The sequence below is a fragment of the Periplaneta americana genome, chromosome 16 (assembly GCF_040183065.1).
Source record: "Periplaneta americana isolate PAMFEO1 chromosome 16, P.americana_PAMFEO1_priV1, whole genome shotgun sequence".
Classification (NCBI taxonomy): domain Eukaryota; kingdom Metazoa; phylum Arthropoda; class Insecta; order Blattodea; family Blattidae; genus Periplaneta; species Periplaneta americana.
The window spans coordinates 188,896,754-188,920,299 of NC_091132.1; the positions used below are offsets into that span (position 1 = coordinate 188,896,754).

Here is a 23,546-nt window from a genome sequence, read left to right on the forward strand (position 1 = left end):
GTCTTCATACTGTGTAGTTCCGTCACTGAGCTTGTTTTTCAAGAGACTGAGTTCCGGCAGCCTGCACAATAACAAGGTTTTGAAAGGAATCCTGAAAATTTACAACCCTCCTATAATCTCCACCCTCATTTGAAGGGACTTGGTTTTATTGTTACTGAGACAAGATAAACCTTACCAGGTATAATACGTGTTAATTTTTTTTTCTTTTGGCATACATACATGGAAAATTTTCTGCGGACCTATGGAAAAAGAACTAAGAAAGAGACTAATGAAGTGTGGCACTGTATGGGGCAGAAACATGGACATTACGACGAAGTGAAGAGAAGTGAATAGAAGCATTTGAAATGCGGATACGGAGAAAAATTGAACGTGTGAAGTGGACAGACAGAATAAGAAATGAAGCTGTATTGGAAAGCGTGGGTGAAGAAAGAATGATGCTGAAACTGATCAGAAAGAGGAAAAGGAATTGGCTGGTCACTGGCTGAGAAGAAACTGCCTACTGAAGGATGCACTGGAAAGAATGGTGAATGGGAGAAGAGTTCGGGGCAGAAGAAGATATCAGATGATAGACGACATTAAGATATATGGATCATATGAGGAGACAAAGGGGAAGGCAGAAAATATGAAAAGATTGAAGAAAGCTGGGTTTGCAGTGAGAGACCTGCCCTTGGGCAGAACACTGACTGAATGAACAACTCGTTCTACAGTCAGACATGCTAACCACTACTCTGCAGTGGTGGATTTGTTAAAAAATAACGAAGATAAAAAGAATATAGCAGTAAACATTTGGTTAAGACGAGTACCTGGAAAACAGGAATATGACAGAACTACCCACCATTCATGGATGATGTATAAAATGCATATCACTTGATGACAAACATTCATACATTCATATTAATGCTCAAGGAGGAATCAAACAAATCATCTACAGGACCTAAACCTAGTACTCAAAGGTTCTAATTCAAGAACCAAATAAGAAATCTTCCAAACTATTCAAAATAAAGTTGGAAAATACGCTATCTAAAGCGAATTATTAAGCAGTAACTAGATACACAAATGAATAACAAGCAGATGAACTACAACTGAAAAATAATGCAGAAGCCAAATGTTCAAGCTGGGGTATGCTGATAAGCAGGGCCGCCGAGAAGGGGGGGGGCAAAGGGGGGGCGAGTGCATATGGGCCCATGAGCAGTAAGGGCCCGTCAGATTAAGTGAATCTGATTACTTTTTATTATCATGAATAATTATTTGCTGATACATATGGGTACTATAAAATTTTGTAAGAACATTTGTTACATAAATTTGACATATTAACTCAACAATATTAGAATTAATACAAATTACCACTTCATATGTAAATATTTGACTTTTATATAATACATAGAATATCGGTTTCCCGCATTAACGTTCACCGACATGACACCCGAGGGCCCCGGCATTTGCCTGAACTATGGTCCCGTCAATTATTTATTGGCTTGTCCTTTTTAACCACCAACCCCCCCCACTGGCCCACTGCAGTATGCTAGTGGACTCTCCCAAACCGAAATCGTAGGATGACAGTTCCTTTTCAGTACATTGTATGTTTCGTGTCAAAACTTTCGTCTTTTCGTTGTCGTTTATCTAGTAAATTCTGTTCATTAGTATTACCAGTTATAGTATAACTCACAATGGACAAGTACAGGCATAAGTCGGGAGCTGAGAAGCACAAGGAGAGACAGAAAAAATTAGAAGATATTAATATGAGTGCTAGACTGCGTGAAAAATATTGTGAAGACCTTAACAAAGAGATCAGTGATGAGCTGAAATATTTAAAATCAATTCATCCCTCTAATTTAGGGCCAACCCCACTGAAACCTATGAATCTCCTAAATAATCTGCGGGAATTAAAACTGGACAGTTCATTTCCGAATATTTGCACAGCCATTAGAATATTCTATACAATTCGTGTGACAGTTCTGCTCCTTCAGCAAAATGAAGGAAATAAAAAAATGTATTCAGGTAAACAATGTGTCGAGAACGACTGAGTAACCTTGGCCTCCTTAGTCTGGAGAGCGATCTTGCTAGGTCTTTAAATTTTGACGATATAATTGATGATTTTGCATCAATGAAGTCAAGGAATAACGTTTTATGAATATAATATATTGTTCTAATGTAAAGTTTTGCTAAAAGTTTTCAACGTAATGAAAGTGTATATTTTTAAGTTCGTATCTGTGTATGGGGTTATCTTTTATTTATTTTGCAAATAATTATTATGGTTAGAATAACTGGTAACTTGTAATTGTTACTTTTTTCAACGGGGGTCCAAGTACAGTATTGCATAGGGGCCCATAAATTCTGTCGGCGGCCCTGCTGATAAGTTTTGAGTATGTATTTCCGTTAAAACAAGACGGAATTTTCCCAGCATCATATTTTTATTACTGCATATGAGAAATTAGTAATCAAGCACATTTTATTCCTACAGATGTTCACGTCATGATCACAGTGCATGACAGATTTGCTCTATAATACCACAAACCAAACTGAAATAAAGATAACGAAAATTATTTACGTTTCAATATTAACAAACATGATAAATGAATAGCGCTGGCAGCTCTGATAAGGATAAATCATGCACTTTGAATTTTGGCGTTAATTTTCCTTTAGCTCGTGGTCGTACATTTAATGAAATATGTGTATAAACTGCATGCATGCCTATAAAACCAACTTTTTAATGATTATGTATATCCTGAGAGATTACACACATTGTGAGTTGAGTCATTTATTTACTACTGAAATATGTAACCAGGACAAGCTCATCCATCTTACTGATAAAGCGTTTAATATGTTCAATATTGACATTAATCACCTAGTTTGAAATAATTAATATCTGGAGTTTTCTGGTCATTCATCATTCTTGTCTGGTAAATGCCGAGATAGCAATGTAAGAGACGTAACACCTGCCTTCAGTCGCTTTCTGTCCACTCAGTCATCTTGTTTTTGTCTTCTCTCTCCTCGAAATTGCAATAAATCGTCGTCGTTTTTATGAAACCTCGTATGGGCTATTCCATCTCAAATCGACCGAAATATAGAGAAAATTGACCTTGCAGTTTTTAAATACAATGAAACTTTTTCTATCCATTGACAATGCTTTGTGCAAAGTTTGAGGCATCAGAACTTCATAGTGTTTAAATTTAAAATATTTAAATTTATCGTATTTTCATAAAATTAGCAACTTTAAACTGTTGTGGCTCCGAAACCCTTTCACCCAGTGATCAAAATCATGGTTTATTTTGATGCTGAGAAGTTAAAGTTTATATTGAAATGTAAACAGTTTTTCTTACTTTTTATGGAAATGGAGAAATTGATATTTTTCTTCATTAAGACGCCTTTGCCAATGAAAAAATATTTTTTTTAAATATATGGTTAGATTCCGCATTGAAAGTACAAATAAACACATTTTTTCCTGGTGCACCGTTGATAAGAAAGTATTGAAAAAATCAAATAAAGAAAATAAATAGTATGCACATGAACTAACCAGCTGACTGTGAGGCGGGAGCTAGCCTACGCAAGCAAGGCCAGAAGACATAAACACGTGATGTTTCGTCTAGTAGCGCATAGCTGGACTAGCTTTATCACAAGTTTTCATAAACACAGGAGTAAAATGACGCCCAATGCTCGCTTATCTTCATCTCTCGGCCAGTTCGTGCGGTACTGCACCGTTCAAGTCTAGGTGTGTGAATATAATTTATTTCATACCCTTGAAACTTATTGCCGAGCCACTAAGAAAATAATGCCGAATCCCTGTTAATAATACAAGGTTTTTCTCAATATTTGTTACATTTTTACAAATGGGCAAAAAGCCTAAAAGTAAGTACAATCAGATTATCTGTCCCTCTGTATACAATAAAAATAAGGATTACTTCTTAACATAACCTACCAAATGTCAGCTTCAAAATGAGCTCCATTAAATGTTCTGCAGTAAACGGTTCCAGAGTTCTGAGAGCTGAAAGAGGCTTGTTTTTATAAAATATGCTAAATTTGTCGCTCAATAGTACGAAAACCGTTTGACTTTCGATAGCATATTTTTGAAAATGCACTCTCCTCAGCACCTTGTATAAATAGGGAAAAAATTAGAGTATTAAAAAAATTGCGAGGTTTACTGATTGATTTCATATGGAATAGCCCCTATGTGACAGTACAGAAAATAATTTTTCAGGAGGAACAAAAAAATAATTATATATCAATAGGCCTACACTGATCCTCGATGTCATCATATACACCAATGTTTCCTACCGAATTACTTCATATTCTTATGTAGGCCCATTGATTTTTAATTAACTTTTTCTTCTCCGTGAAGTCCATAACTCATTTGTTACTCCACACAGAGGGCAGCATTTCCTATGGAAGGTGAAGGTTGCTAAGCATGAGCCAGAAACTTTAAGACTCAATTTTTCAAAATTATTCTGGAAGGACTTTATCTACTCTGGTTGTTAACCCCTCAATTGTAAAATAGGTTTTCATATACTGATTTTTCGTTTGCAGATACCAGTACATCTGAAGATGGGTGGTATCCACTACTTTTGAGTAAAATTATAATTGTTTTCGATTTTACAAGGATTTGTATTTTTCGAATAGGGTTAAGTACCGGTATGGTAGTGAGAGTCACAAACATAGATCTTGCCAAGAAGTCGGTCGTGCCTTCAAAAAGTCTGGAACCACTGACTTAACTTGAGACAGATCAAATGACGACAATGATGCAATGAAAATTATGACAAAATCTAGATGGGAGCTCTAACTTCGGAAGCAAAGATAATTAATACATCTAAAATGCAAAGCTTCGAGTTGAAGCAAACAAACAGCTGGCCTTGAAAAGTTTTATACATTCAGACTGAATTGATAGCGTTATGTTATGTAAGCCAGTGTCAAAGGGCGTGGATGCAGACAATACTGGTCTAGGCCTCTTACACTGATAAGAAGGTCAATGCGGATATTTCACCTCATTCAGTGCAATTCTCAAGGCTGTCCTGAATATTCTACTCTCAGAGATGTGGACTCTTATGTGGTACTCTGTGTTTCAGAGATGTCATTAGCAAAATGGCTAGAATTTCAGATTTTTATGCTGGGAGCCCTGGGTCAAATATTGGAGTGTTCAAGTGGAATTTGTAGTAGACAAAGACAGTGTTTGGAGCAGATTTTCATGCAGTGCTCAATTTCCTTTGCTAGAACCTCCCCTTCCACCACTCAATCTGGTGTAACATGAACCTATCCTTCATGGCGTATTAGTCTTAGTGAATGTCGATGTAATGTACGTCAACCGAAGCAACCAGGGGCGGACGCAGGATTTTTTTTCGGGGAGGGATTTGAGAAGATAACAAAAATGGAGTAATGAGAAATAAGTTTATATTCTCTCAATTTGTTTCCGAGTCACAAACATTTACAAGTTGGCCTGAGTAGCGTAGTCAATGTAGCCTTCTGTGCTCGAAGTTGCGGGTTCTACCCCAACCCAGCTCGATGGCATTTAAGTGTGTTTAAATGCGACAGGCCTCATATCAGTCGATTTACTGGCCTGTAAAAGAAGTCCTGAGGGAAAAAATTCCAGCACACCGGCGATGCTGATATAACCTCGGCAATTGCGAGCGTTGTTAAATAAACCATAATTTTTTAATTTTAACATTTACAATGACTGCAATACAAAAACAATGACAGAGTGACATTTACAGAAGAAGGTGACGAGGCTTCTTAGACATTTCATCCAGTACTTCATGAGCTTTTACTTCTACATTTTTATGTATATACATCAAGGCCAGTCCATTTAATCTGTCTGCTCCCATCGTGCTCCTCAAGTAAGTCTTCAAATACCGCAATGTTGAGAACGACCGTTCTGGTGTTGCTGTAGTTACAGGCAACGTGCAGAAAAGTTTCAGCGGCCTTGCGAGTGCAGGGAAAAATAATTTCATTGCACCTGTTCAAAGATGATATAAAATGAGTAGGTATTAGGTGAAGATTTTTCTGATCAAGGAAATTTCTTCTCCACATCTTCAATTCATTGAAGAAAGACTCTGGTGATGCATCAACATCATTGGGCCACTGATTTACTATAGCCTCAACAGCAGTTTCTAAATCTTCATCTGATGCTCGCACTATGTTTTTAGGCAGAATAGTTTGTATGGACTTTAGGATTCCCTTATGATTTAAAAACCTGTCCTTGAGCTGACTAATGAAATAGTCTAAGAAGAGAAGGAAAATTAAAGGCCTAAAATACTCTTCACGACTCTCTGTCTTGAAGTAAGAACGCTGTGTTAGTCTTCCTGAAGTTCTTGGAATTTAACATTTTAGGAAAGAGAATTTACGTGGAAAACTCTATAATTCCTATGTATCATTCACGAATTAAAATTAATATTATTTTTGTTTCTTGTTTCGTATTTTTCTCAAAATTTCGGGAGGGGATATATCCCCTTAATCCCCCCCCTTGCATCCGCCCCTGGAAGCAACAATAAGATCCCTATACCATTTCCACGGTTCATCTCCACAAACCCTCGACAAAATTCCATCATGGATACATTAGCAGTAAGAACTGTGGCATTATCCTGCTAAAAATATGCTATGAAACTTTCTGCATATGTTAACACATCACACAACAGTTCTAAAATGTGACTTCTGTACCTCGCACTGCTGATTATTTCTTCGAAAAAAATTACAATACCATAATTCAGTGGTTTCCAAACTTTTTGAAGATGTGACTCACTTTTGGGTGAGACTTCTTTCTGTGACCCTTCCACTACCGTACTTAACCCTTTTCGAAAAATGAAAATCCCTGTAAAAATCTAAAAACGACCATTTTCTCTAAACCAGTGTATATATCATCCATAAAAGGTTCAAAATAGAAGTATATAGTGCAACAATGGCAATATTACGTAAACATAATTTATAGCACTTCGAATCATTACTGCCATGGCACTGTGGTAAATAGTTCAATACAAATCCCAAATGATGCTTTTGCCATATGTTACCCAGTAGCACAATTTATTTATATTTGTTTTCTGGACTTTACAGTACGTTTGATAAAATCTACATTAAAGTGATAAATCCCATCAAAGGCAAAGTGTTGCAAACTCGTATTTTCATAAAAATTTGCGAGACATGGGTTCATTATGTGAAACTCTTATTCATTACACGGAAATAACATGGCTTTTGAGAGTAACATGTTGAAAAGTGTTTTCCAAATTAAGAGCAGAACTTTCATTTTACATTAAGACGAGAAATCTGAATATTCAAACCTTACTTACTTACAAATGGCTTTTAAGGAACCCGAAGGTTCATTGCCGCCCTCACATAAGCCCGCCATCGGTCCCTATCCTGTGCAAGATTAATCCAGTCTCTATCATCATATCCCACCTCCCTCAAATCCATTTTAATATTATCTTCCCATCTACGTCTGGGCCTCCCCAAAGGTCTTTTTCCCCTCCGGTCTCCCAACTAACACTCTATATGCATTTCTTGATTCGCCCATACGTGCTACATGCCCTGCCCATCTCAAACGTCTGGATTTAATGTTCCTAATTATGTCAGGTGAAGAATACAATGCGTGCAGTTCTGCGTTGTGTAACTTTCTCCATTCTCCTGTAACTTCATCCCGCTTAGCCCCAAATATTTTCCTAAGCACCTTATTCTCAAACACCCTTAACCTATGTTCCTCTCTCAGAGTGACAGTCCAAGTTTCACAACCATACAGAACAACTGGTAATATAACTGTTTTATAAATTCTAACTTTCAGATTTTTTGACAGCAGACTAGATGATAAAAGCTTCTCAACTGAATAATAACACGCATTTCCCATATTTATTCTGCGTTTAATTTCCTCCCGAGTGTCATTTATATTTGTTACTGTTGCTCCAAGATATTTGAATTTTTCCACCCCTTCGAAGGATAAATCTCCAATTTGAATATTCAAACCTATTTTTCAATTCTCTTTGGTTTCTTGGACTGGCCTTCCGGCCAATATTTTCGAATACTTAAACATTTTAAATAATAGTTTGCAAGGTGAGGTGATTAAACGCCCAGGATTAAATCAACGAATTTGTAAATAAACCTGATATCTCGACAGAATCGCTTGATAAAAAGAAATCGGATTCATTCCAGTGCATTCAAGAAAACTTAGCTAAGTATAATACGAAAAATTCTGAATTAATTTTTCAAGATATGTAATTAAGTTTACACAATTTAAAACAAAAGCTTTCTGAGTATTTTGCGGAAAAAAGTCAAGATGATTACGACACTCACAGATGGATACCGAATCCGTTTTTAGATAGCTGCATTCAAGGTTCAAGTGGCTGAAATTCCAACAAATATGAAAGAAAAACTCGTTGAAATATATTTTGATGAAATGATGAAATTAGACTTTTTTTCCCCGAAATGTAGACCACTTTTAGATCGAAAGAATGCAAAAGAGTTCTTAAATATTTTATACCATTTACAACTTCGCATTTTGCGTAAGTTTCTCATCTATGACTGCTGTCAAAACAAAAGAGAAAAGTCGCACTGAACTTGAAGCTATTTCTGGGTGGGGGAGGGGGGGGACAGGCACATTTACTGCATTAATTTCTTTTTTACTTTATAACTACTGGAACATTGATTTTTGTGTTCAATGTTATTTATGTTTCTAAATACACAGTGGTGTCATTTTATGGTGATTATTTTATCCTGATTTTGGTGATTAAAATGGTTTCATTTCGGTGAAATTTAAATTATGGTTTATTTCACGATGCTCACAACTTCCGAGGTTATATCAGTATTGCCGGTGTGCCGGAATTTTGTTCTGCAGTTCTTTTACATGTCAGTAAATCTACTGACATGAGCCTGTCACATTTAAACACACTTAAATGTCATTGACCTGGGCCAGGATCTAACTCGCAACCTCGAGCACAGAAGGCCAGCATTATACTGACTAGCTACCCAGGTCGACATATATTTCGGTGAATATTTCGTAAAAAGAAAAAGAGTAATTTCGTGCTTATTTCGCACCCTAAAGAAACTTAAAAAAAAATAAATAAATTGACTTTTTAAAAATTATTATTGAAACAAACAGAAAATTGTTTGTAGCATTAATTAAATTCATAATTCAATTTCCTTTCACTGTGAGGGGGTGGCAGCACTGCCTTTTTGATCACACAAAGACACTTATTGCGGGAATGAGAAATTGAAGGGTTCAGAACCATAGTGGGCCAAGCGCCATTTGCTAAAACCGTAGAAAACAAGGGTTAAAATGAAGTTATTACCATAATTCAATGGGAACGTATAGCAAGTAATATAAAGTATACACATTAAAACTAAATGATATGTCAATCTTCATTAAACTATGGTATTCACTTAACTTTAACTCTTGCTTTCTCCATCTATACTAATAATAAATCTGTAAGCGAAATTTTTCTGGTAATTTTCGATTTTCCAAAAATAATTGGTGTTAACATGTATAATTAATCATCCTGAAACCGAAAATCGCTTTTTTGAAATTTTTGTTTGTATGTCTGTCTGGATGTTTGTTACCTTTTCAAGTGATAATGGCTGAACGGATTTCGATGAAAATTGGAACATAAATTAAGTTCATTGTAACTTAGATTTTAGGCTATATGGCATTCAAAATACTTTAAATAAACCGAAATATATAGCTTATTATTGATTTTTGTGAAAAATGTTACATAACAAAAGTTTCTTTAAAAATGATTTCCGATAAGTTTTATCCCAGGCAAAATTTTGATAAGACTGATATTTAAGTCTATCTGTCTGTCTGGATGTTTGTTACCTTTTCACGCGATAATGGCTGAACGGATTTCGATGAAAATTGGAATATAAATTAAGTTTGATGTAACTTAGATTTTAGGCTATATGGCATTCAAAATAATTTATTGTAAAGGGGGGTTATAAGGGAGCCTGAATTAAATAAATCGAAATATCTCGCTTATTATTGATTTTTGTGGTAAATGTTACATAACAAAAGTTTCTTTAAAAATGATTTCCGATAAGTTTTATTCCAGGCAAAATTTTGATAGGACTGATATTTAAGGCTGTACAAGAGTTTTAAAATAACAATACAATACATTTTCAATGCCCCCTCAGATTGTAGAGTCGTTGTTCCGTAATTCCTATGTGCAAAATATAAAATTTTTCAGTAGGAAGAAAAAACATATTTATTCATTCTATGGCAGTGGTACATAGGAGATCGTGAATTCTTACATTTTCGAAAGAAGGAAATATAATTACATATAGGAGATTGTATTATTGTATAACTATTTAAGTTACTTAATAGTGCAAAAATCTGAAAATCGATGTCACAAAGGAATTATTGCAGGAACGACATCGATGGCTATAATGAAATTAATATAAATGACTCCGTCTATTTAAGGCGGCCTTGACGTTTATCAATATTAATATACAGAGAATATTAAATTTGTCTGTTTGTATGAAGTAATTTCAGAAGCTAATTTGGATAATTCCTTCACTATTTGAAATTTGTAGTTTCTCTAGATAGATGTAATACTACATATAAGGAATGGGGTAAGATGAAAATAGATCTTTACGCACAGAAAAATTATCTCCGTACACAATCCACTCTATTAATTTGGAGTGATTTATTAAAGATGCGTTCAAGACTAATTTAGAAAAATGTTAAATCGTTGCATCAAAAACAGATGTTCTCTGAACCAAATGATCATATTTTAATTATTTGCATGTAATAACAAATAAGAAATAAGTTAAAGGAATTATCATTGCACCAAATGAGTGGTCTCTGGACCAAAATGATCGCATTTTAATTACTTAAATACAATTTAAATTAAGTAACATATTAAACTACTTATCCTTCTAACAAACACGAACGTTCCCTGGGGCAGACGTCCTATTTTAATTATGTAATTACTTTATATTTATTTTTAACAAGTGCAGCGAAGCGCACGGGTAAGGCTAGTTTTTAATAAATGGCGCTTGGCGCACTATGGTTCTGAACCCTTCAATTACTGTTGTCCACTTGCACTGCTTCCTCGAAGTAGTCCCTGAAACTATGCGTAAGTTACATTGTTGCCAGATCCAGATGTGTGTAATGCTGACGATCAAAAATGTAGAAATATTCAAGTATATTTTTTAATGAAGAAAATTTTCACTTTTTATTTGGAAGAAAGAGTAATTTTTCGTGCGAATTCTCCATGAAACTTGTTTTTTGTTAAAAACATCGTGATTAAGAAGTAATTTCATGGATTTATATCAATTTCGCGGATATGTTTCGCTTATTTTTGGACTTTCATGAAGGAATTTGCATTTTCTATGCATAAATAACTAATAACAACCTACAAGATGTATATTGAGCCTAGTCTCCTATACTGCAGCGAATCTCTAGTCACTGCACCAAAAACTACACTAAACCCACTTGTCAAAGTACAAAACCAGGCACTCAGACTTATCACAGGAGGAGTGAAATCTACTCCCATTAACTGTATGCTTTACCTCACAGATACTGAACCTCTTGTAACAACAATAGAAGAAAGAGCCATTATTCTTTATGAAAAACTGATCGGAAGTAATGACGACTATTGGTCCACATACCTTAACACAGAAAGGTATCTGAAAACGCAACACGGATTCATCCAATATGCAGAGAAACTAAAAGAAGAACTCGATATACCAATCTCCTTCAACCTCTAATGCTTCCACAAAACCCACTTCAGATAGATAATTCAATCAGAAATAGACCTCCTAGAACAAATCACCAAAAATCAACACAGTAAAGAAAACTTAAAACAATTGGCCCTTGAAACCGTCAACATCAGATATCCGGAAGACTATTGGATAAGAATTTATACCGATGGCTCGAAAACAGACCCTCAAGGATATGTAGGAGCTGGTATTTTTAGTAATCTATTTTGCTTCTATCTCCCAGTTGGTTATAATCTATCTGCCTATGATGGAGAAATTGAAGCTATAAATGTTGCCTTAAATCAACTTTTATTCCATATGGATAAATTCACAAACGCCGTCATCCTCTCGGACTCAAAAGCAGTCATTTTGTCCATAAATAAAACTGACCACCCCTATACAGAACAAATCAATAATTGTCAAAAAATGCTTGCAACTTTAAAAGAACGTGGCAAAACAGTTGTGTTACAATGGATCCCAGGACATTGTAATCTACATGGGAATGAACAGGCTGACACATTAGAAAGAAGGGTGCCAATCTCAAAATAAACCCACGGAAACTTTTGTCATTTAGCTCAGTAAAACAATATATCAAGCAACTACAAAAAAAATAATCACCAACAAGAACTGGACATAAACATTTCGTAACAACGTAGGAAATTACTGAAGGATATACCTCCTGAACCCAGAAGACTGGCAGTTGCAAGCTTTCGCCTTAACACTGAACATGACATCCTGGGTAAACACCTCAATCGTCTTGGCATCCTTCCATCATCAGCCTGCATTTTGTGCAATCAACAGGAAGACATGGATAGACAACATCTTGCTAAATGCCCTGCTCTGAAATCCTCCAAGGAAGTCGACCGCTACTGGGAAGCCAGAGCCCGAATGTTTTTAATTACTTAATCCGTAGTTTTGTTCACCACTTTCTTGTTCTTCCCTCAGTCAATGATAGTAAATATCATGTTCTAGCCATTAGACAAATAAATAAATGCATCAAGTTAAGTTTTTAACATATTTCGCGTATATCGTTAATACCAAAAAATCACACCCCTATAAATACAAAATAAATGTATGATAATAAGGTGGTTTTTTGCTTATTTTGTAAATCCTCTCGTGAACCACTGCCCTTATTATATGAGCAATGATAGCATAAAACACCCCTACTTTTTCATCTTACAGTGGAACAGTATTTCTTAATACTTTGTATAATAAGAACATAAAAGTTGAAGAAGTTTGAAATCAAAAGAGATCAAAGAGAAAAAAGAATGTCATGGTCAGGATCAGCCTTATGCAATATATAAAAAGCAAGGAACTCATATCTCAGTCTTATGCATTAAGAGTTTTAAATTCCAGACTTTGTCCGGTCATTAGAATTATCTTGTCAAGATAACAACATAGCTCTCGGTAAACACAAGAGAGTCAACTTACACCAAAGTCACACACATTTTTAAAGTGAATCTGGATGATGACATACCTTGTAACCCATAGGCCAGTGGATCAAATACAGATCCAGGCATTCCAGGCCCAGATCGTTGAGAGTTTTTCTGCAGGCAGGCTCCACCAGGTCGGTGCGATGGAATGTGTTCCATAGCTGTGGACAGACCAGATTGTCTCCATCATGTGAAGTTATGACACAATACCTACACTGCTTTTGTGTTACTAATACGAGTACAGCAGATTGCTTCATAATTAGAGCCCGGAAGTTTAGGCATTTAAAACAGTTAAAATAGACAGGCAGAAAAGGCAATAAAAACTTAAAAAAACAGGCACAATAATCTTTGAAAAATGCATTATGAATTTTAAAAAGGCATAATAAATTTTAGCAATAAATTTAAATTAGGTATATCAACATAACTCACATATTTACTTCGTAGGTGACACGTTGACATAATAGTACATTATGCAACGAGCCTATAATGGTAGTAATTAAGACGCGAGTATGTTTATGAAACGAGCGCAAGTGAGTTTCATAATTTTCATACGAGCGTCTTAACTACCATTATAGTCAAGTTTCATACGACTTTTTACGACCGACCATATTTCTAACTTGAAATTATTTATAAGTATTCATGTTATTCTTATCTGACTGAGGAGCGGAACTGACCTTGTGCAATATCTCGTAAATTGTGAGATGTGCGCAGACGCGAAAGAATTTATTTTTTCCGAGAAACAAATGTCGACATTGACCTTGATATAATCTAGAGAGTAAAATAAACATTAATCTTGATATAACCTTGAAATTGAATTAGACATGGAAAAACGAGATGACAAATTGAATTTATTTGAATATTATTTACAATTAACGCTAATTATTATAGTAACAGAACTGACTTTATTTCAAATATAGGTGATTTATTGTGCAATTGGTGAAATGAATTTAAGGGAATGTGCTTTGTGAAAGGCTGGAAGATGACGGTGAATTGATGTTAATTTGTTTCGACTGAGTTTAATATTGTATTTGAGATTTCAATTTTATTTTGGATCGATTCTTCAACATAACCTTCTGCAACAGTATTCGATTTCCAGCCTCCGTGGCATATCCGAGAATAATCGATACTTCCGCTTTCATATTGCTACAATGGTATTTTCTGATTGGTGGAACACCTGAACTTTAATGAATAGGTGTACTTTAATGAGGTCCATTAAAGGACTGCTACCAGATGTATAATTACTACATTTCGGCATGGTCGAGCACAATTTTTTTTTTTTTTTGTGATTAACCGTCTTTTCACAAACCTTACATAACAAAACTATTCCATCAGTTGAAAACACATGGGCATCAAATTCACTAACGTAAGCATGAAGTTTACTTTGCAATGGCTTACTGAATTTAGGCATTCTAGCTAACCGATCTTAAACCTTCTGTCACCTGACAATAACTGATTGTTCCTCACTCAAATTTCTTTCTCCTACAATAATAAACACGTGTAGCAGAAAATTGTAACAGTAAAATTTGAAAATATAAAAGCAAACAATTGAAAATGCTACGTGATAACTTTTATGAGAATAAGCTTAATATTTAAAATTATAAAGATGATTGTTGGTACCGTGAAGAAATGACAATATTATATTTGTAACTGTGGATTGTGGATCATTATTCATATTACACCAATTGTATTAAAGCACGAATATTAGCAGATTGAGCACCGAAATAAATTACTTTTATTTACTATTGTTAGTAAAGTTAGTCATTGTTTTAAATATTTAAATTCCATACACATTACATTACATGAATTAGAAAATTGCAAATAAACAAGAAATATTGCTTTAAAATGACAAAACAGGCATTTATTAGTAAGAAACACCTTAAAAAGGCAAAATAAAAATTGATCCTATCACTTTGATTTACTCCAATTCACATTTATATCTGTGCAAATTATGATTTACTTCCACCTGGTAAAAAAGGCATTTTGCCAAACATCCGGGCTCTATTCATAATGTTTCTAGGGACTCTGAATACATACTAAGTATAACACAGTTTACTAGGTTTAGAAATTTAACATGAGAAATAAATTACAATATTTATAAGTACTATTTTCCATACAGGGCGTTTTAAAAAAGTGTCTCATATTTTACAGGAGGTAGCACAGGTCGAAACTAGACAAAAAGTTCCCATAAACATGTGTCCAGAAACAAATATCTGTTGAGATAAGGGCCATGCTGTATTGTGGTCTATGATCGTCATTCATTTAAAAACACAAAACAATGGTGCATGTTTTGAAAATGGATAGTATCCCTCAACAGAAGTAAACAGAGAATGTAGTAGTAAACAAAGGTTCAGGATACTACGGAGTCTATCATTTTATTTGTGTTAGTGCGACAATACCTAACCCGGAGGTTTAATGGGCGATGGATTGATCGAGGAGGTCCAATAGCATGGCCACCCAGATCACCTGACCTAAATCCTTTGAATTTCTGGCTATGGGGGCATTTAACGACATTGGTGTATGTCATATCCATTGACAACGTACAAACGTTACAGGGGCATGTATCCGATGCATGTGAGCAAATCCGACAACAACCAGGTGTGGTCGCAAAAGTTCGTGATTCACTGAGAACGGCTAAAGCATGTGTAACAATGCGTGGTAACCACATAGAGCAACTTCTGTAGTGTCTATGTAACAGATAGGTGGGAATCATAGGCCCATTTTTCTACTCTTTTGCCTTTCGCGTTGTTTTTGCTTGTAATTTTTTTTCTGTTACACTTTCTGCTGGAGTAAGACCCATACTTACTTACTTACTTACTTACTTACTTACTGGCTTTCAAGGAACCCGGAGGTTCACTGCCGCCCTCACATAAGCCCGCCATCGGTCCCTATCCTGAGCAAGATTAATCCATTCTCTATCATCATATCCCACCTCCCTCAAATCCATTCTAATATTATCCTCCCATCTACGTCTCGGCCTCCCCTAAGGTCTTTTTCCCTCCGGTCTCCCAACTAACACTCTATATGCATTTCTGGATTCGCCCATACGTGCTACATGCCCTGCCCATCTCAAACGTCTGGATTTAATGTTCCTAATTATGTCAGGTGAAGAATACAATGCGTGCAGTTCTGTGTTGTGTAACTTTCTCCATTCTCCTGTAACTTCATCCGTCTTAGCCCCAAATATTTTCCTAAGCACCTTATTCTCAAACACCCTTAACCCATGTTTCTCTCTCAAAGTGAGAGTCCAAGTTTCACAACCATACAGAACAACCGGTAATGTAACTGTTTTATAAATTCTAACTTTTAGATTTTTCGACAGCAGACTGGATGGAGTAAGACCCATAAGTCTAAATAAAGAAGATAATCCACAACACAATGACAAACACCTAATTATTCACGAACCAATTTGATATAACAACACACTACTATTTTCATCATCCCCTTTATGTTCTTTCTAAGTATAAATCACTGTTTATTTTAACTCTATATCACTACGTTTATGAAAGATATGAACACTAATGGAAAGAAGTTGTAAATCTTGAAGTCGTAAATCAGTTACTGTTTACAGATATTGATTAACAACTGGGAAAACTCCGTTATAGGAGGTTACTAAACCTTAACACTGTACTGGAAGTAGAGTTTCCCACCATTAATCTGAACTACTGATTGATAAGTCATCTGATGCATCACTGCTATCATTTAAACATTCTCCTAACGAAATTATTCTGTCAGTCTCACTGTCTATCACATTAGCACTAGAAAAATATTGTTCTTCGTTATTTTTAACGTGCTCAACACATTTCTTCCACTTGTCTTTTCTGTATTCTGTGAAAAGGTGCGACACAGTCAATCCTTTACGTTAAGTGGGGACTCAATTTCGGTTACAAAAATACAATTGAAAAAACTGGAGACAACTGACTAAACATTTTAGTCTGTCCCTTTAAGTAAATGAAACCAATTAAAGTAATAAATGCTTATTTTTAAAGCATGGTTGGATTTTGAAGACAAATAATGTTTATGTACGCGCTACTTGATGGACAACGAGCAGTCAGTCATAAACTTAACAAGTGATATCTTGTTGACTCATTCTATTAACATGGTTTTTTTTCAACATAAAGTAGAATCTATTTAGACGATTTCATACACTGCAACTACACACTTACCTCTTTAAGAAAAAAAGCTTATTGCTGATCGAGTTTTCTACTTCAAAAATATATTTTCCCACACTACAGTAGTATAAAACAAACCTCAATTAAGAAGTCTTACATTCGTTATATTGTGGTCACTTAAACATCTTAAAAATCTGCAAACAATGCTCTTCAACATGCTTTTTTCCTTACTGATGGGCAGGGCATATAGCACGTATGGGCGAATCCAGAAATGCATATAGAATGTTAGTTGGGAGGCCGGAGGGAAAAAGACCTTTGGGGATGCCGAGACGTAGATGGGAGGATAATATTAAAATGGATTTGAGGGAGATGGGATATGATGGTAGAGAGTGGATTAATCTTGCACAGAATAGGGACCGATGGCGGGCTTATGTGAGGGCAGCAATGAACCTTCGGGTTCCTTAAAAGCCATTTGTAAAAATGCGAAAATATTCTGCTTCATTGAAAGTCTACATAAATAACGCTTTTTTCCATTATTGGCTGACAATTAGGAAGTAGGAGGTTAATAGTATATTGTGTCACTCTTTAAGATTGACGCATACGCATACCAACAGAGTTTACTGAGTTGTTTCCCTATAGTTGTTTCATCTCGTAAATATTCATTTATTGTAAAAGTAGCAGGAATGACAAAAAAATATTGCATTCATAACTTAAAAGTATTATCTTGTCGCAGATATTAGTACATAAAGTACGTTCATTTGCTTTGAAAATATACTAAATATAAACACAATTAGAAATCCAAGAGGGGAACTGTAATTACATCACGGGCGATAATGGTCCATTCTTAGGAAACTCGAATTATTTTCCATGTAATGATTATAACCAGTTAAAACCTCTTAAAAAGTTAGCTTTGTATACAAATTTTCTAACAAATCGACTGAAGTATTTTCTTCAAATAAAAACATTTGTTGCTGTTTTGTGACGTAATTACATGGAGTGTACGGGAAACACTATTGTCTTACTAGAATGTGTAAATGTTACAATTAATCAATATAATCTATGCCATATTATCAGTGAAGATTTGTTGTTTCATAGCATACCATTTCAGAATTTATATCTCAACAATTGTAAGGATAATGTGATACTGAAAAGTGCGTATTATTTTACTATCTTCTGACTAAAATAACACATTAATTTTGATGCTTTTAAAAGGTTTTAAATTAAACATGAAAACAACAGTACTCAAAGGTAGTATGAAGTATAATACTTCAATGGTTACTCATATTTTATTCGTTAGTTTAATTTTTGGTGTGTGGTTGACGTTTTGTTGGAATAGGCCATATATTCAATTTTACCTTTCCTTATATCAATAAGGTAATTTAATTTTGTGTTATTTCTGTCATGACTATGGCCCTCATGAAACTCGATTCTTTTTAGTTGGTTATTTAACGACGCTGTATCAACTACTAGGTTATTTAGCATCAATGAGATTGGTGATAGTGAGATGGTTTTGGCGAGATGAGGCCGAGGATTCGCCATAGATTACCTGGCATTCACCTTATGGTTGGGGAAAACCTCGGAAAAAACCCAACCAGGTAATCAGGCAAGCGGGGATCGAACCCGAGCCTGAGCGCAACTTCAGACCGGCAGGCAAGTGCCTTAACCAATTGAGCCATGCCGGCGGCTGCTACTCGATGTTAAAATGCAATAGAAATAAAAGAACAATTGACTATAGAATAAACAAATGTAAAGTGTTAAATAAAGCAAATTAAATTACATTTTAGAATTCCATTAATTCTTCTGAACCTATTAAGAAAATAAAAGCGAGCTGCCTCAGATTGTAACATTTGAGATTCGCATTCAGGAGGTTCTGGGTTCAAACCCCGTGCCTGGCCAATCTAACTGGGGATTTTCATGGTTTTCCCCAGTCACAAAGGCAAATGTCAGATTGGAAATTTATATACTATGAATCATCACAACCTCAATCATCTATATCATAAACTTACTTACTTACTTACAAATGGCTTTTAGAGAACCTGGCGGTTCATTGCCGCCCTCACATAAGCTCGTCATCGGTCCTTATCCTGACCAAGATTAATCCAGTCCCCAACATCATATCCTACCTCTCTCAAATCCATTTTAATATTACCCTTCCACATATATCTCAGTCCCCCCAAAGGTCTTTTTCTCTCCGACCTTCCAACTAACACTCTATATGCATATCTGGATTTGCCCATACATGCTTCATGCCCTGCCCATCTCAAACGTCTGGATTTAATGTTCCTAATTATGTCAGGTTAAGAATACAATGCGTGCAGTTCTGCGTTGTGTAACTTTCTCCATTCTCCTGTAACTTCATCCCTCTTAGCACCAAATATTTTCCTAAGCACCCTTAACCTCTGTTTCTCTCTCAAAGTGAGAGTCCAAGTTTCACAACTATACAGAACAACTGGTAATATAACTGTTTTATAAATTCCACTTAAAAATAAAATGAAATAATGTTTGTTGGTGCATTACGATGTATTTTTAATTACGTAACATTTTTCTTTATAAAACTGTCCTGTTTCTGAACTCCTAATTTCTCCAATACTTTTCCGAATCATGATCGTAGGAGTCATATATGTGAATTCTGTTGAACCTGAAAAAACCTAAATTGGACCTTAGTACCTAATCATTGTTGATAACCGTTATCCTGTATTTACTGCATTATATATTGTGACGGCCATGTGAGATTCGATCTCACGACCGGCGGAGGAAGGGCTAGGTCGGCCGTGGTTTGGGCAGGTTGCGCGCGCATCTGCTTCCTGCGGCATGTGCTGTGGTATAGAGAGGAGAGGGGAGAGAGCGACCACGGCAGAGAGGAGAGAAATCCAGATTATTCTCGAAACCGAATCGTCTAGTGATGGAAACGACCAGAAATCGAAGGCTCGCGAAGTGTTGCCTGGCAAATAAAAGGAAACCAGATTTCGAGAGGAGTTTTCAGTTTTTGGTCAGGTAGCCAGCCAGTCTTGTGTAGCAGTGAAGCCAGCTTCGAGACCGAAGTTCGACTTGAGTGTGTGTCTGCAACTGTCTGAGGGTCTAGGCGGAAGCAACACAGTTGGAAGACTTGAGTTCGAGTGCAGTGGACCGCAGTTGGGGACCTGAGTTCGAGGTTCAGTGGACTGTCTCTGAAGGTCTGTGGTTCGAGATACTGTGAACCTGAGTGACTGAGCTAGAAGAACTAGCCAAGGCAAACGAACTGTGAACTGACAGTTCTGATTTGTAAATAGTGCTTTGTGAACATTAGTTAAAATTAACAGCTCATTGTTGTTCTCAATAATCCAAGTAAATTGTCATTGTCGTCTGCGGAGTGCAATAACGAATACTGTATACTGTGTGGAGTGGAAATCCCATTGTTGACGGGAGTAGAATTGAATTGTAGAAAGTGAAGAGTTATTGTTGTAACAATAAAACTACATTATTGTTTTGAATTTTAAAGTTACAATATTGATTTCGTTTTATCTTGAAAGAAATATCAATACAGAGAGAGAGAGAGAGAGAGAGAGAGAGAGAGAGAGAGGAAAGAACACACTCGACGTGGAGGAGGCTGCCTCAATCCTCAAGGCAAAATCTGTATTTAGGAGTGACAACATCTATGGCTCCCTTGCTTTCCTCAAGGCACAGTAAAGTGACCTTCCAAAATATATTGAGTACTTGGAATCTTCGTCGCTACAACTGAAAGATGCAATTGGTGTCATTGACTCGCTTCTACAGAAACAAGTACCAGGAGTGGGTGAAGCCGTAACATTAAAACTGAAGAAAGTATTGCAGAGGAATCCAGGGTTTGAAAACATGAAAAATGAGTTCTATTCTCCAGGGGGAAAGCTTCAATTGTCAGTTACTGTGGGTATCTGCTGGCAGTGGCAGCAATGAAATTTGCACCTATGACGTCATGTGCTGTCAAAAGAATCTTTTCGTCCTTCAAATGTAGGCCTATTTTGAGAGACAATAGAAAAAACTTCTCAAAGGGGAATCTTAAAAGTATTTGGTCATATATTGCAACCAGGAACAGTACCAGTAAATAATGTTGTTTTTTGTTTGTTACCTTTTAAAATAATTCTTGATAAAGTTTGAACAAATTCAATTCAAAAGTTGTGTGTGTATTGTACCTTTTATCTATTGAAAACTGAAATTTATGTAGTTATATCAAGGCAAATTATATTAGATAAAATGTTAATTGTAACAATAATTTATTCAAACTACAAATAATGTTTAAGGGGAAGGAGCAAACATTTCGAATCTTATACATTTTGAGAAATAGTTCGGTTCTTGAAAAGGTCAGTTTCGTGGTCCATGTTGCCTTAATAAATATATATTTATTTTTTAAGAATAACTGTAAGGATACATTTTTAACGATTGGGCAGCTTTGTGACCCCTTTCACAGGTTGGACATAAAAAAAAAAACCTAAGTTATTTCACCTATTTCAAAAACCTAAAATGGTATTTTTAAAAACCTAAAAATCCGGTCCCTACTCATGACATCACCCTATTCTCCAATCTAGCCAACATAAATTCTCATAAACAACTACCGATATCCTATAGTCATATAGACCCAAATTTTTGGTGGATTGTTCAACTGAATATTAAACAAATAATAATTACTTAAGATATTTTAATAAATACTTACAATAATAAATTAAATTTTGTTCGGGTATACCATTATAGGATAGATACCTACTTAATAATGATTTGCACAGTATAATAGTGCATTATGCAAAGAGCCTATAATGGTAGTAATTAAGACGCGAGTATGTATGTTTATTAAACGAGCGCAAGCGAGTTTCATAATTTTCATAAGAGCGTCTTAATTACCATTATAGGCAAGTTTCATACGACTTTTTATACTCGACCATATTTTTAACTTGAAATTATTCATAAGTATTCATGTTATGGTTATCTAAGTGAAGAGCGGAACTGACCTTCTAAATTGTGAGATGTGCGCAGACGCGAAAGTATTGATTTTTTTCCGAGGAACGAATGTCCTTGATATAATCTAGAGAATAACATGAACATTAATATTGATATAACCTGGAAATTGATTTAGAATTGAAAAACGAGATGACAAATTGAATTTATTTGAATATTATTTACAATTAAAGCTAATTATTATAGTAACAGAACATAACCTTCTGCGACAGTATTGGATTTCCAGCCTCCGTGACGTTTCGCTAATTGTCTTTCGAGTGCATATCCGAGAATAATCGATACTTGCGGTTTTATAATGGTACAATGGTGATTTCTCATTGGCTGAACAACTGAACTATAATGAATAGGTATACTTTAATGAGGTGCATTAAAGGGCTACTACCAGGTGTATAATTACTACATTTCGGCATGGTCGAGCATAAAATAATAAAAATGACTGGAATTGTTAATAAAAGAAGATTTTATACCACTTGCAGCTTTATTAGAATACCTTTTTGGGATATTTTTTTTAAAATCCTCTGTCAGTCAAAGCTTTATTAGAATACTTATGTAATTTTTTTTTAAATCCTCTCTCAGTCAAAAACTCAAGGGGAAAAATCATGCCAACCCTGCTTTCAGATGTCAAGCAAAGCACTTGCAGTAGTGATCAGTGTAGATTGTCATTTATTACTTAGGCCTACCTTGCTCGTGATGTAGAGATCTTCGCGCTTCACGACGTTCTCGGCGATTTTAGCTTTGATTGCAGCTCCCACTTCTTGCTCGTTTCCATAGGCACGAGCACAGTCTATATGGCGATATCCAATATCTATGGCATCCTTCACAGCTTGCGTCACTTCACCGGGTTTAGACTGAAAAATATAGTGACAAGTCTTACAACTGCCCGACAAAACTTCAATTGTCTTTTCTAGCCTAGTTAAAATACACTGTCACGTCATGAGTTCAGGTCCATCGATTCTTGAGCAATTATCTAACAATGAAATATGTAATACGATTGCCTAATTTGTAATTTGTAGAATTTCGAAACTAATAAAATACATGTTGCCACCATATTAAGCAATTTAAGTAGGCCTATACAAAAACGACATGATAAATACAAAAATATCTAGGCTCTACACCATGATACACTGCCAAAATTAAAATACAGAGTGGCCCACTTAATTCTTTCGACTTTATCGACTGTTTGATTGTCACCGGTAAGAGTAAACATAAACAATGTCTGACCAAGGATCGAACAGAGGGAGGACAATTCTGGTTAGATTTGTGCGTTAATTAAATCACAATCACATTATACTGTACATTTTAGTACAATGGAAATGTTGCACATGGTGAAGTGAGACAAAAGTAGTAGTAGTAGTAGTAGTAGTAATAATAATAATAA

The 23,546-nt window shown here is 35.4% G+C and overlaps 1 protein-coding gene across 1 annotated transcript in view; it reads right to left on the reverse strand.

Annotated features, from left to right (window-relative positions):
* LOC138692260 (aldo-keto reductase family 1 member B1-like) overlaps window positions 1-23,546 on the reverse strand; it is a 44,168-nt gene that overhangs the window by 19,653 nt on the left and 969 nt on the right. The window contains exons 2-3 of the mRNA XM_069815420.1: window positions 22,849-23,016; window positions 13,139-13,255 (exon numbers count right to left, since the gene is read on the reverse strand). Coding sequence (XP_069671521.1) covers window positions 13,139-13,255; window positions 22,849-23,016 — 285 coding nt within the window. The remainder of the gene's footprint in view (window positions 1-13,138; window positions 13,256-22,848; window positions 23,017-23,546) is intronic.